Here is an 11675-nt window from a genome sequence, read left to right as displayed (position 1 = left end):
GCCAGAGAAAATCTACATTGGAATGACCACAATTGGATAAATGAATAAATCAAATAAGTAATAAAATAGGAGTAAAATGTATGTCTGTCACCATGAAAAAAGTGGGAAGTGGATGAAGAGTGCCATCTGCTGGACATTTTGCACAATGCTTAAAGGAGGAAAACCACAGATTACATGTCTATAAACAGATTTGATTTATTATTTTTACAAGTATAACTTTTGTACAAACACAACTCTTTCACGTTCTCTCTAATCAATTTCATGTGTTCAAGTGATCAAGACACATTAAAGTGTGAAAGACTGAGGTGATTCTGCAGAAATTAAGAAACATATTGTGATGGACAAAGTGAACAAAGTGTGCGTGCTGGTGACACAGGCTTACATTGGGAGTAAGGTTACAGTCCAGGTTATGTCCAGTTGACTTGGTCAGAGATGTTCTTGTAGCCAGAGGACGGTGTTGAGGAAACAGTCTGTCTGAGTGTCCACACGAGACAGAGAGTGCCCGTCTTCAGGAAACCACAGCAGCCTGCGCACAGGTACATCTCAGTTTCTGTTTCTATGATGACCATTTCACTGGGAAATCCATAACCTAGACACATTTTGAAGTAGTGTGTTTAAAAGGCAGATACCTGACGTCCCGCCCTCTGCTCTTCAGAGCTCGGTACAGCTCCAGTCCCTGATGAGGAGACACTCTGCGGTCCCGACCTCCCAGCATCAGAAGCAAGGCACACTTAATCTACAAACAAGCGCACACACACACACGTTATGGACACATTCAAATCACTCTGCGTCACAAGAGGCGCAACAGGAAACAAGGAAGGAACAAACCAGGAGGTATCCGGGCAAGACTCTCAGCCTTACCACCTTCTTTCCCTACTACTGTTCTGGCTAATGGACGTTCTCAGGAGAATAAAACAGATTAATTGCAAAGCTCTTGTCAGATGATGGTGAAAGACTTGCGGGGCGAGGGAGCTACGCAGGAGGAAGAGGAAGGAGGAGGTGGAGCTGACCCGTGCAGGACACCACGCTCTGAAACAGGGACAAACCCAGAAGCCGGTGCACCATTTCAGAGGATCAGGGGAGACTGAAGGCAGTACTCTGGTTTCCCCACGTGCTCAGTCACAGCAGCTCAGGTTTAATCACGGCGGAGGAAAGATATGTATGTACAGTAGCCATGGCTGCCCTTTGGGGCTGAGCGACCATCACCATTCATGCACACAGGCCTGAACTTAGCAGTAAAGATAGGGAGTATTTCTAAGACAACATGACTACCTAATATACAATACAGATATGAGAATGTTCATGGCGGATTCTTTGTTTTCCAACTCCGACATTTTGGGATAAATATACAGAATGGGGCCAGTTTGATTCATTTCAAACCAAACAATATGAAATGAAACAGTTTGATATGAATTGACATGAAATAAATGTCAAAACAGTCAATTGTTAATCTACTTGGCCAATATATCAGGAAACCTTACCTTTGGCGCATGTGTGATGGGGGACCGCTCCAACATGGCCGCCAGAGCCTCAGCCGTTGGAATGCGCTCATAGGAGAACTCTAGACCGACGCTGCTGTATCTCCTGGACAGAGGACAATGGTTGCCTCCAGCCAAAAAGAACTGATTAATCCCTTGAGTAAATGTTACCAGTCGATGATGTCGCTGGTCCCCAGGAGCGTGGCCGCGTTCACCACCGGGTTCCTCACCGCAGATGCTCTGTAGACGTCTGGGTACTGGCCAATCAGGTGGCACGACAGAAACCCGCCGTGTGAGCCCCCGAAAACGGCCAACCGCTCGGGGTCAAGGGTGGAGTCGGTCTGGAGGGCAAACTGCACAGCTCTCTGGCGAAAAAACAAACAAAACTAAATAATAAAATACCCACTGATATTATATTACTCAAGAGCAACTACGTGTATTCAGAAATCTAGTGATCTTTATGTCCCACAAAAGTCACTTCAGAATAATTTTTCTACAATACAAGAATTAGCATGACTGCGATCATTACCTGCACATCTTTGACGTCTTGCTGACCGATTTGTCCGATCAGAGACAGGATGCTGTCCTGACCAAAGCCCGTGGAGCCTCTGTAGTTCACTGCAACAATACAAAGATCTTATCTCGCATTCTGATACAAAACCTGAGAACCATGAGCTTAAATACTGTTCAAAACAACATACTCCAAAACATAAAGAAACGACTGATCTTTGAAACCAATGCAAACCTCAAAAATCCTGCCGTCAACTGTTCAAATACCTAAATGTTTCCAGCCACACGCAGCTCTCCTCCTCTCTCATTTACATCTTTGTGTTGTATTTCCCTATGTTCTATGTATATCCCCATATCCTCTTCACTTTTGTAAATATGCACTTATATGTTCTGGGCACTGTAAAAAAAATAAAAAAATTCTATACAAAAAACGTATCTAATGAATTCTATACAAAAATATTTGTCATTTAGAACCATAAAACAGAACAATAATGTTACTATATTCCATAAAAGACTTTTGCTTTTACGTTTGTATCATTTTTTTTTAACTCCAAGTCACATACAATACAACCAAGTCACTTTCTTTAGCGCTGTCCCTGGACCCAACCAGTGTTAGTTTCGACGACTAAAATATTTAGTCTTAATTTTAGTCAAAGTGATATTTTTGACGACAAAAATTGGACTAAAACTAAATTAAAAGTTTCTCATGAGACTAAAACTATGACTAAAATGTCCTGATATTTTAGTCGACTAAAATAAGACTAAATAAAAATGAAAGGGAGAGACTAAAATATCCAAACTCTGAAAGAGCCTCAGATCATTTAAATTCACTGCCAAAGGATCAGCTCTGAGCTTTGTTCATGTGGAGCAGCTCCATGAAGCAGAGGAACCAGATTAAACATGATTATAATGACTATTATCAATGCAAAGTCGACTAAATTCGTCTTAAATTTAGTCGACTAAATTTACTTGCAATTTTAGTCGACTAAAACTAGACTAAAATTGAAGATATTTTTTTGACTAAAACTAGACTAAAATCGAATTACATTTTCGTTAAAAGACTAAAACTAAATTAAAATATGTTGTCTAAATTAACACTGGATCCAACAGGCATTAAACTTATTTTTTTCACTATCTGTTTGATACCTGTAGTACCTTAAGTTTTTCTTCCCTAATAGCGATACCACACTAGTATTGCTGAAAAGTACCCAGTCCTAGTTGTAAACACTGTAAACACAAAATAAACCAGTAGCATTATCCCAGACATAATCTGGAATGGTTTCTGTTTAACCCATTCACAAAGAGGACAAACAAAGAAAAGGCTTAAACCACAGTATAAAGCCTCACAATTGTAAAATATCAAACTATTTCTTCATAGCCATCCTTATGTATTTTGTACACGTGTAATAGCCTGACTGTTAACTTGTAGCGATATTTAGCTTGCTACAAAAGTGTTGCAGTGGGACAAATTGTGGGATCTGCAGAAGATGGACTTTGGATTCTATTTGATGGATAAAAGCAAAATCTAATGTATGTGGTACAAAGTTAATGTGTCTCACCCATCAGGACGGCGAGTCCCAGTTGGACCAGACCAGCTGCTGTGATGTTCCACTCAGAGGGAAACTGTGAGTGAGGGCCTCCTGCACAAAAACCAGGTTCAAAATATTATAAGTGTCAGTTGAGAAATATACAATACAATCATTTAAGTAGGGCGGGGTACCCTTCCATTTTTTTGGATACCAGTACTTTAACGATACTTTGTTTGCGATGCCGATATCTGAATGATACTTTATCCAATACCTATATTAAAATATTTGTTAACTAGATCCAGAAAATAGAACAATAATGTGTGGGAGATCTGCAAATGTACAATATCGGGTTAATCTCCAATGTCAAGCAATGTGTGAAAAATGTGGAATAATTTGGGCAAAAATTGGGAGAAATTGTGGCAAAAATAAGGAAAATTGTGTAAAAAAATTGACTAAAAATGGGGAAAATACAGGGAAAACTGGGGAATAAATCAGGAAAATGGAGAAAACATTAGTAATTAACAAGAAAAGATTGGGGCAAAAATAAGAAAAAGTTGTGTAAATAATTGGGGGAAAAGGGGCAATCACTGGGCAAAAAACTTTAAAAATGAAAAAAAAAAAAAAAGGGGGGGAAACAACCAAGTCACTTCCTTTAATGCCGTCACTGCACCAACACTTGGATCGACAGATATATTTTCGATACAAGTAGTACCGTTTGTTTACGGTACCCAGCCCTACATTCAAGCAATGCACTAAAACAACAATATACTTACCATGTATGAAGACAACAAGAGGTAGTTTGGTTTCGCTTTGAGGAGACGGTTTCAACAAAATGGCACCAAAATCGAGACCTGCTGCACAGACAAACCGTACAGATGATGCTCAAACCGGCAGAACCGAAGAGTGGTCAGTTTATTCAACACTTAAAGACATACTATCCTCCTCGGCTGTGGGTCTGATGTCCATGGCGGTCCAGGAGAAGTCAAAAGTGCTCAGAGGAGCCTGCAGAGTTTGCCATGTTACACTCTGTCTGTCTGAGGGCAGGAATCCCACTCTCTGGAAAAAGACCGGACACAGTAATGGAAAATGAATCTGTTAGTTCAGTTATTACATCTATAGGCCAAATTCAACTTTGTGGGAGTAAATACCTAAAACTGAATAAGACAAACAGTATTCCCCAGCTTTAAGTGTATGGGTAACTTCAATAGTATATGTTAAGTGTAATACCAGAGTGGGGGGCGTGTTGGGGCTGGAGCAGCACGCCACCATCAGGTCTCTGCGAACGGTCAGGAGCTTCCAGGAGCCGAACTCCCTCAGCCCGTCTGACACATCTGGGAATAACAGAAAGTTAAAAAGGATGAGGGTGAGGACCTGACCCACTTAAATCTCATACTTGGCTGCCTTTAGTCACCATCTCCATGGAGACGAGCTAGAGACGTCAGGTCTTAGGAACAGACACGCATCTGTTTGGTCTTTTTTTGTTTTGGTGTTTGATATTGAGAGGAAAACTGGATACGAGCAACTTTTGATGAAAATGTGTACAATTTCGTCCAGAACTGCAGTTGAATGTGTTTTAAACTACTGCTATCATCATTTTCAAGATGGCAGTTGGAATCCAATTTAAAGTGACAGTCTTTAAGCTTAAATGTTATACAAATGTAATAGACTGCGTATAATAGGGTCTGAAATTTTAGGTCAAATAAGTCAATTTAAATAATAATAGTTTTCCAATTTTCTGATTTCAGCAACTCATCAGAAACCACGGGATACCACTTGGACCAGTTAGACGAGCTTTTCCTGTGAAACTGCCTGCCAAACCCAATCAGGAGGGAGGGGGAGGAGCTTGATCGTTTCCATTTGAAAATTCTGTTCCTGAAAATTCTGTTCCTGCTCTCCTCACTTTGCAAACTTATAGACTATCACTTTAATGCTTTGTAATGAAATTCAAGCCCTTAATTTTTAGACCAGTTTTGACTCTCTCTCTGCAACCCTGTTCTAGGCATTAGGCTTTTTAGGCTGATTTGTCAATAGAGCTCAGTGTCTTATAATATCAATGAGCGAGGAAAGCACTTCCCTTCAGTCTTCATGGCGGACACGCTTTAAACACAACTTAACCTGGTAACAAAGACTTTAATTGTTTCTACAAATACAGTTGATTCGCATGACGGCTATGGACTCTCTCTCAAATGGAGTAAATAATGTAACTGGGGAGGAGCGTCAGGGTACAGAACCAGGGTTGTACCTTTACTCAGCACTGGGCCGTGTTCGTGATGAAGATGAGGATGAGGAGGAAGCGGAGGTTCGAGGAAAACAGGACATGACGTCACAGTTATCGGGGGAGAGAGCGGACAGGGAGGGAGAGGGGACGGAGGGGAAGGGAAGAAGGAGTTCGGGGGGAAGGGAAGAGACCCAGGAGACGGCGGAGGAGGGAAGGCCGTGAAGCTGAGGGACGAGGACAGAGGGGCTAAGGGAGGAGGCTTACTATGGGACACACAGGAGACGCTCTGGGTTCGTACGTCCACCGCAAATATGTCCTGGGGGGAAAGAAGACAAAACCTTTGATGGGGCCTTGCAAATTAACAACATGTACACACGTAAGTATAATGATGCGCAATTTGGTTCCAAAATGTGTCCTTAATCTCGCTTGTACCTTCCAGTTCTTGTGGGCGCTGCTGAAGACGACTCTCTGACTGTCCTCAGACCAGCAACAAGAGGGGAGCGGCTCGTACACGCCGGCAAACCCACCTACAAAGCACATATTTATAAGATTCATTAGAGGTTCAACCCCTGTTCATTATTCATCAGCGTTTCCCTCAAATAGTGCATAAGATATAACATAATATAACATAAGATAAGATAAATTGATTATAATATGGTCAAAAATAACTGCTTAAAGATAAATAATGGTAATGGTAATAATGGTAATAATTGAATTTTTTAACCCACAAAAGTAGGATGAAATGATAAATAAATTAAAGTACATGGGACAGAACAGCGTTTTTACCGCTCTGCGCTCTGTGGACGACGTCAACGAGCGTGAAGATTTTGTTGCTCTTCAAGTCCAGCTGTAAATCGAAAGTAATTCAACCATTTACTTAGATCTTCTGCCGATTATTATCTTTTATTAGAAATACATAAATACATATATATATATATATATATATATATATATATATATATATATATACAGGGCAGTAACCATTTGCATCTTGAGGCACTGGGCATGAGGCCCGAAGACTTTTCCCTGAAGAAAAACTAAAGCTGATCCATCTGGACTCAGGCGAGGACTCAGCACAGACACATTCTCTTCTGACACACGCACTGAGGAGGAGACGAAAACAAAGATAAAATTGCAATCAGTTAACGTTTTCTGCAGTTTTTGTTGATCTTTGCTTTTCAGGGTCAGCTCATGACTGCTGTCAATTGGATTTGACCCGTCTTAGCTGGCACAAGTAAGTAAGTTAGTAAGATTAGACGTTCTCACCACAATGTCCTTCCAAATCAAGCTGGAACAACGCAGACCTGGAGATTTAGAAAGAAAAAAAATGTGTATGACTAACAATGATCAGCAGTAAACAGTACGGCATCTTTGGGAACGCCCACAAATGGCCTCAATCCGTTTAGGGGGAAAACCTGCTGCTCCACTGCACTCCACATAAAAGATACATAGACATGGAGGGTCTGGTCACCCTATTTGTCCAAGCAAAGAAAGCTTCTAGTCCACAAAAAAAGCATCTATAATAAGTGAATAAATATGATTCCCAAGTTTCTTCCCCCTCGACTGGGCCACCCCCCAATACGATCCGTTGTCGTCTGTATCTAAAATACTATAATATGATCACAAACAGGTTTATAATTGCTCTACATGCCTAATATAAAGAAGTTTACACGCCGAGTGTGGTAAGAATGTATAGTCCGGTATTGTGGAGGTCAGAGAATGAAAACAAATCCGTGGTGTTGTTTACCTGCGGTTCGTGCAGAACTTGAGGCCCAGTCTGTAGGGCTCGTGATACCAGCCGACGAAGAACACGCTCTCACCGCTCAGAGACCACACAGCCTAGAGGAAATTAATACTAATGATGACTTTCTTTACTTTTGCAACCCATTATAAAAAGTGTTTGCTCGATGCTACTGTCTTTATGCACCTTCGAGAAGGCCTGGGAACCGAGGGTGCTAAGGTACAGCAGCACACCCTGGTGGATGGCTAGCACGTTGCAGGCAATATTCATAAATAGGAAATAAGCACAGAAATAATATTTTTGGGGCAATCTTGTCCCTCAGCACCTGCTAACCAAAACTTGTTCCCACGGCTCTGACCTTGAAGAAACACCTTTATTCTGTAGATGTTAAAAAGCACTAAAGTGTGAAAAAGAAATACCGAGGGACTTTAATATTACATCACAAAGTTAGTGCCTTTTCTGTGTATTTCGTACCGAAGCGCAGGAGACACAACCACTCTAAATTAGCTAAATCCTACAAGGAATGGTATTCACTTGAAGCATCCAAAGTGTGTTTTTCATACAATTGCATTAGCGCTGTTTCAAAGTCTGACTGGGCTAAAACAACGTGTCTCCGTGTTGCTACATCTTTGCGTTGTTTCTGAAGCCTACACAAACTTAACTTGGTTGTTAAGAGTTGAATCCAGATAAGCCTCGATTGCATGTTTCGTGAGAGACGTACCTGTCCAGGGGAGACGTCAGAAGGTACTCCCTGTAGCACAGAGAGGCTGCCGCTCTTCAGGTCCACACAGCACAGAACTGGGACGCTCTTATGGGACAAAGCCTCGCCCCAGTCCTCCCGGTACACACTGCGGTCCTGCAAACATGAAGAAAAAACGTGACATCCTCCAGTTTAATTGCTCATCAACTTAGAAGTTTAATATTACAAGTAAAAGGCAAAAGTGAAGAGATGTTTGTTTTTTTTATTCTCTATTGTGTAATGAAAATATAGATATTGTAAGAACAAAACAAAACACCTAATGCACTGACACTTACCTGGAACTTTGCAGATGACGCTTTTGGCGATTCCGTTTTTCTCTCGGCCACATACAGCAGCTTATTTTCACATTGGGACCAGGACAGACAGCCAAAATGAACTACGAAATATCAAGCAGGTAAACAGATATCTTTCTGTCTGTTCAAGGTATCTGCTTAATCCCAGTATGAATCAATAATACAGTACTTTACCATCATCATAAACACGTCCATGTTTGCCGAGTGCTGTGAGGTTCAGACACTTCCTCAGCCCACGGTCGTCCCAAACCTAAAAAAAATAAGCTTTTTCATTATAAAATCATGTTTCACTGCATACAGTTTGTTGCGTCCAACCTCAAGGAGCTGTGTTCCACTTATTTCCTTGATAACCGCTCTGAAGCCTTGGACCGGTGAGAATGAACTCTGACACCTGAACATAAGAGCATTATTAGGAACACAAGGGGCACGGAGTTTATGGAATGATCCAAAAACATTGTTGTAGAGGTTATCGGATATCGTGAACTGGACTGAGTTGATTGAGTTAAGGACTGGGTAAAACATACAAGCTAGAAGCCAATAAAACCCTCACTCCGCCCTAGGAATTAAGGCATTTCTGAGGCCTTGGTCTGTGATCGGAGAAGCTCACTGTATAGCATTGTATAACCTGTTCAGGGAAGTCCTATGTTCTCCTCTTTTACAGCTCTAAATTCTTATATGGTGATTAGAATTAGCTGGTGAGGTCTGAATGCTTTGTGACTGTGACTTCGAGAGCACCACACCTGCTCTCCCTCCGTGAACCCAAGTACGATGTGAAACTCACTCTGCGTTGAGGGGAAGAGCGGGTCCAGGAGGGAGCACAGACTGGATTCTGTGGGGCTCTTCTGTGAATAAAGTCCATCTCTGGCCAAAACTGACCCTGGAGCCCCGGACCAGGTCAGTCTGAGTCCACTCTGGAGAGGAACACAGGAAAGCTTCACAATGGGACAAACAAGACAAAATACATGTTGTTCTCAGACAGAAAATCAGCTTCCCAGGACGAGCCTTCCATCATTTCAAATGGATATAAATATCTTGGAATTTGAATTGATGATTGTTTATCTTTTAAGCCCCATATTTAAACAAAACTGATTCACAGTTTAAAGCTAAAGCTTGGGTTTTGCTTTCGAATGACTACTTATCATTTGAAGCCCGAAAGAAACTTGTGCTACTTTTATGCCTGTTGTGATGTTATATGAAGGCCTCCACTGATTCTTTGCGGGCTTTGGACACTGTGTATCATGAAGCTTTATTACAAACATGAGGTTGTTGACTCATCACTGCCCACCCGCTTCGTAGATTGAAACATTGACATCTTTTGATTTATAAATGTACTGCTGGACTTATCCCTCCTTATCTGCAGCAGCTTCCGCTTGCTCTCTCAGGACCTTCTCCAGGCCTTTAGGTTTGCTGCACTGCACTCTTGAAAGGAACTACATAGGGCTACAACTAACGATTATTTTGTAATCGATTAATCTATCGATTATTTTTACGATTAATCGATTAATCGCTTCGCTGTGAATGGTGTCGTAAAATTTTATTTTTTCTATTTTTTTTTTATCACATTATAGCTTAAGTCACTGTTTAAGGAAGTGGTGATGGAGTTAACTAAAGGGAAATGTTTTTTGAAGGCTCTATTCATGAAATTTACATCGTACAAACCACTACAGACCCTAAATATGAAATCAAAGTAGGTTTGCATCAAAAATACTACATTTTCTTTTGTCATTTTTGCTCCATTTTAGTCTGTGTGAACCAGAAAACGATTAATCGATTACTAATAGTTGTCGACTATTTCAATAATCGATTAGTCGTCGATTAATCGATTAGTCGTTTCAGCCCTAGAACTACAGGAGTTCCAGTAAAAAAAAAAAACTTGTGTCACCTCATACTTTCAAATCAAACAAAAGTGTGTAGTTGTTCCCCTGCATCTTGGCCAGGACAAATAATCTCAATGAGTTTCATCCTGGATGGTCGAATTAAAAAACTAAAGAGCAATATACCTTCGTGCTTATTTTCAACGTATTTGCTCTAGAATAAAACAATTAGTAAAATAAATAAAGTGCTTCATATCAAACAAACACATGAGGAACTGTGTCTTGCCCATGGGCACAACGACAACTGAGCTACGTATGTCCATAAACTTTTAACCTACGGCAGAGACGGGTACAGGGTTGTATGTTCAAGTCCCGTTAGTTCCAATCAAGGACGTGACTCTCACCGGTGTTGACGTCGTACAGCGTCTGGCCGTTCAGCTTCTGCTCCCTCACGTGCGCTCGAACCGGGACCGCGAGCGCGCAGAGATCCGAGTACAGCCCCGTGATTCTCCCGGGGTCCATGACGCGCTCGGACCTCCAAACACACCGTTATGTTACCAGCAAAGTGCAGCTCGGATTACGACTCCAGCAAGAAACACAGCGGACCGGCCAAATATCCCGCGGTGTTCGCATGGACCTCGTGCTCAGGAACTGTCAGGACTCGGAAATGCAAAGCCTCCATTCACACAAGTCACACGTGGACTTGCAAAGAGGCTTTAAAGTCTTGAAAGTTAGCGAAAGTGTCTCAAGAGTGGCTCACGTCGTCCATGTTGGATGGACTGTACCACTGCAGAAGGGAAACGTGTGTTCTTATCAGAGGCCGCCAGATGGAGCTGTTCTACAAAGAGACTAAGGAAACATCATTGCAACTTTCAAGAGATTTGTAAAGTGGGGTTTTACCAGTGCCAACTTTATTTCCTTTAAAAAAACCCTCTTCACCCCCTTTTTCTCCAAATCTAAAAGCTTCTTGAAAGGTAGCGACGAAAACAAGGGTGAAAATGCAACAAAAATGTGATAAAGGAGCGACAAAAACATGCCAGAAGAGCAACAATGACAAAGTTTAAAAAATGACAAAAAACACAACAAAGAAGTCACAAAAAGACAACAAAAAAGCAATGAAATAAGAGGCGATAAAGACACAACAAAGCCACAAAAGAGTGACAAAAAGTTACAAAAACACAACAAAAAAGTGATGAAAAAAGCAACAAAGAAACACCAAAAGAGGGTCAAAAACGTGCCAGGAAAACAACACATAAAAAAGTGATAAGTGACAAAAACACAACGAAAAAAAAATGTAAAAAAAAAAGTGTCATAAAAGGAAAAGAAAATGTG

The 11675-nt window shown here is 41.2% G+C and overlaps 1 protein-coding gene across 2 annotated transcripts; it reads right to left on the bottom strand.

Moving 5' to 3' along the window:
• Window positions 1-219: 219 nt before the first annotated feature.
• Window positions 220-11114, bottom strand: LOC306964010 (acylamino-acid-releasing enzyme). 2 transcript variants are annotated; one of them, XM_079557835.1, is made up of 21 exons: window positions 10748-11114; window positions 9311-9440; window positions 8845-8920; window positions 8704-8779; window positions 8512-8612; window positions 8198-8332; window positions 7483-7574; window positions 7002-7039; window positions 6717-6838; window positions 6522-6582; window positions 6168-6262; window positions 6000-6051; window positions 4745-4848; window positions 4441-4573; window positions 4291-4371; window positions 3548-3628; window positions 2008-2096; window positions 1650-1843; window positions 1482-1584; window positions 630-736; window positions 220-526 (listed from the first exon to the last, which is right to left on the bottom strand). In XM_079557835.1, exons 1-21 carry the CDS (start codon window positions 10863-10865, stop codon window positions 427-429), a joined length of 2088 nt encoding a protein of 695 aa, XP_079413961.1. In that variant the 5' UTR covers window positions 10866-11114; the 3' UTR covers window positions 220-426. The 2 variants fall into 2 exon arrangements, with proteins under 2 accessions (XP_079413961.1, XP_079413962.1); XM_079557836.1 differs by having other exon boundaries at window positions 4291-4368.
• Window positions 11115-11675: the final 561 nt, after the last annotated feature.

Source organism: Gobius niger (assembly GCF_951799975.1).
Source record: "Gobius niger genome assembly, chromosome: 6".
Classification (NCBI taxonomy): domain Eukaryota; kingdom Metazoa; phylum Chordata; class Actinopteri; order Gobiiformes; family Gobiidae; genus Gobius; species Gobius niger.
Note: the sequence above shows the minus strand (reverse complement) of the source record. Positions and strands in the feature narration are given on the sequence as shown.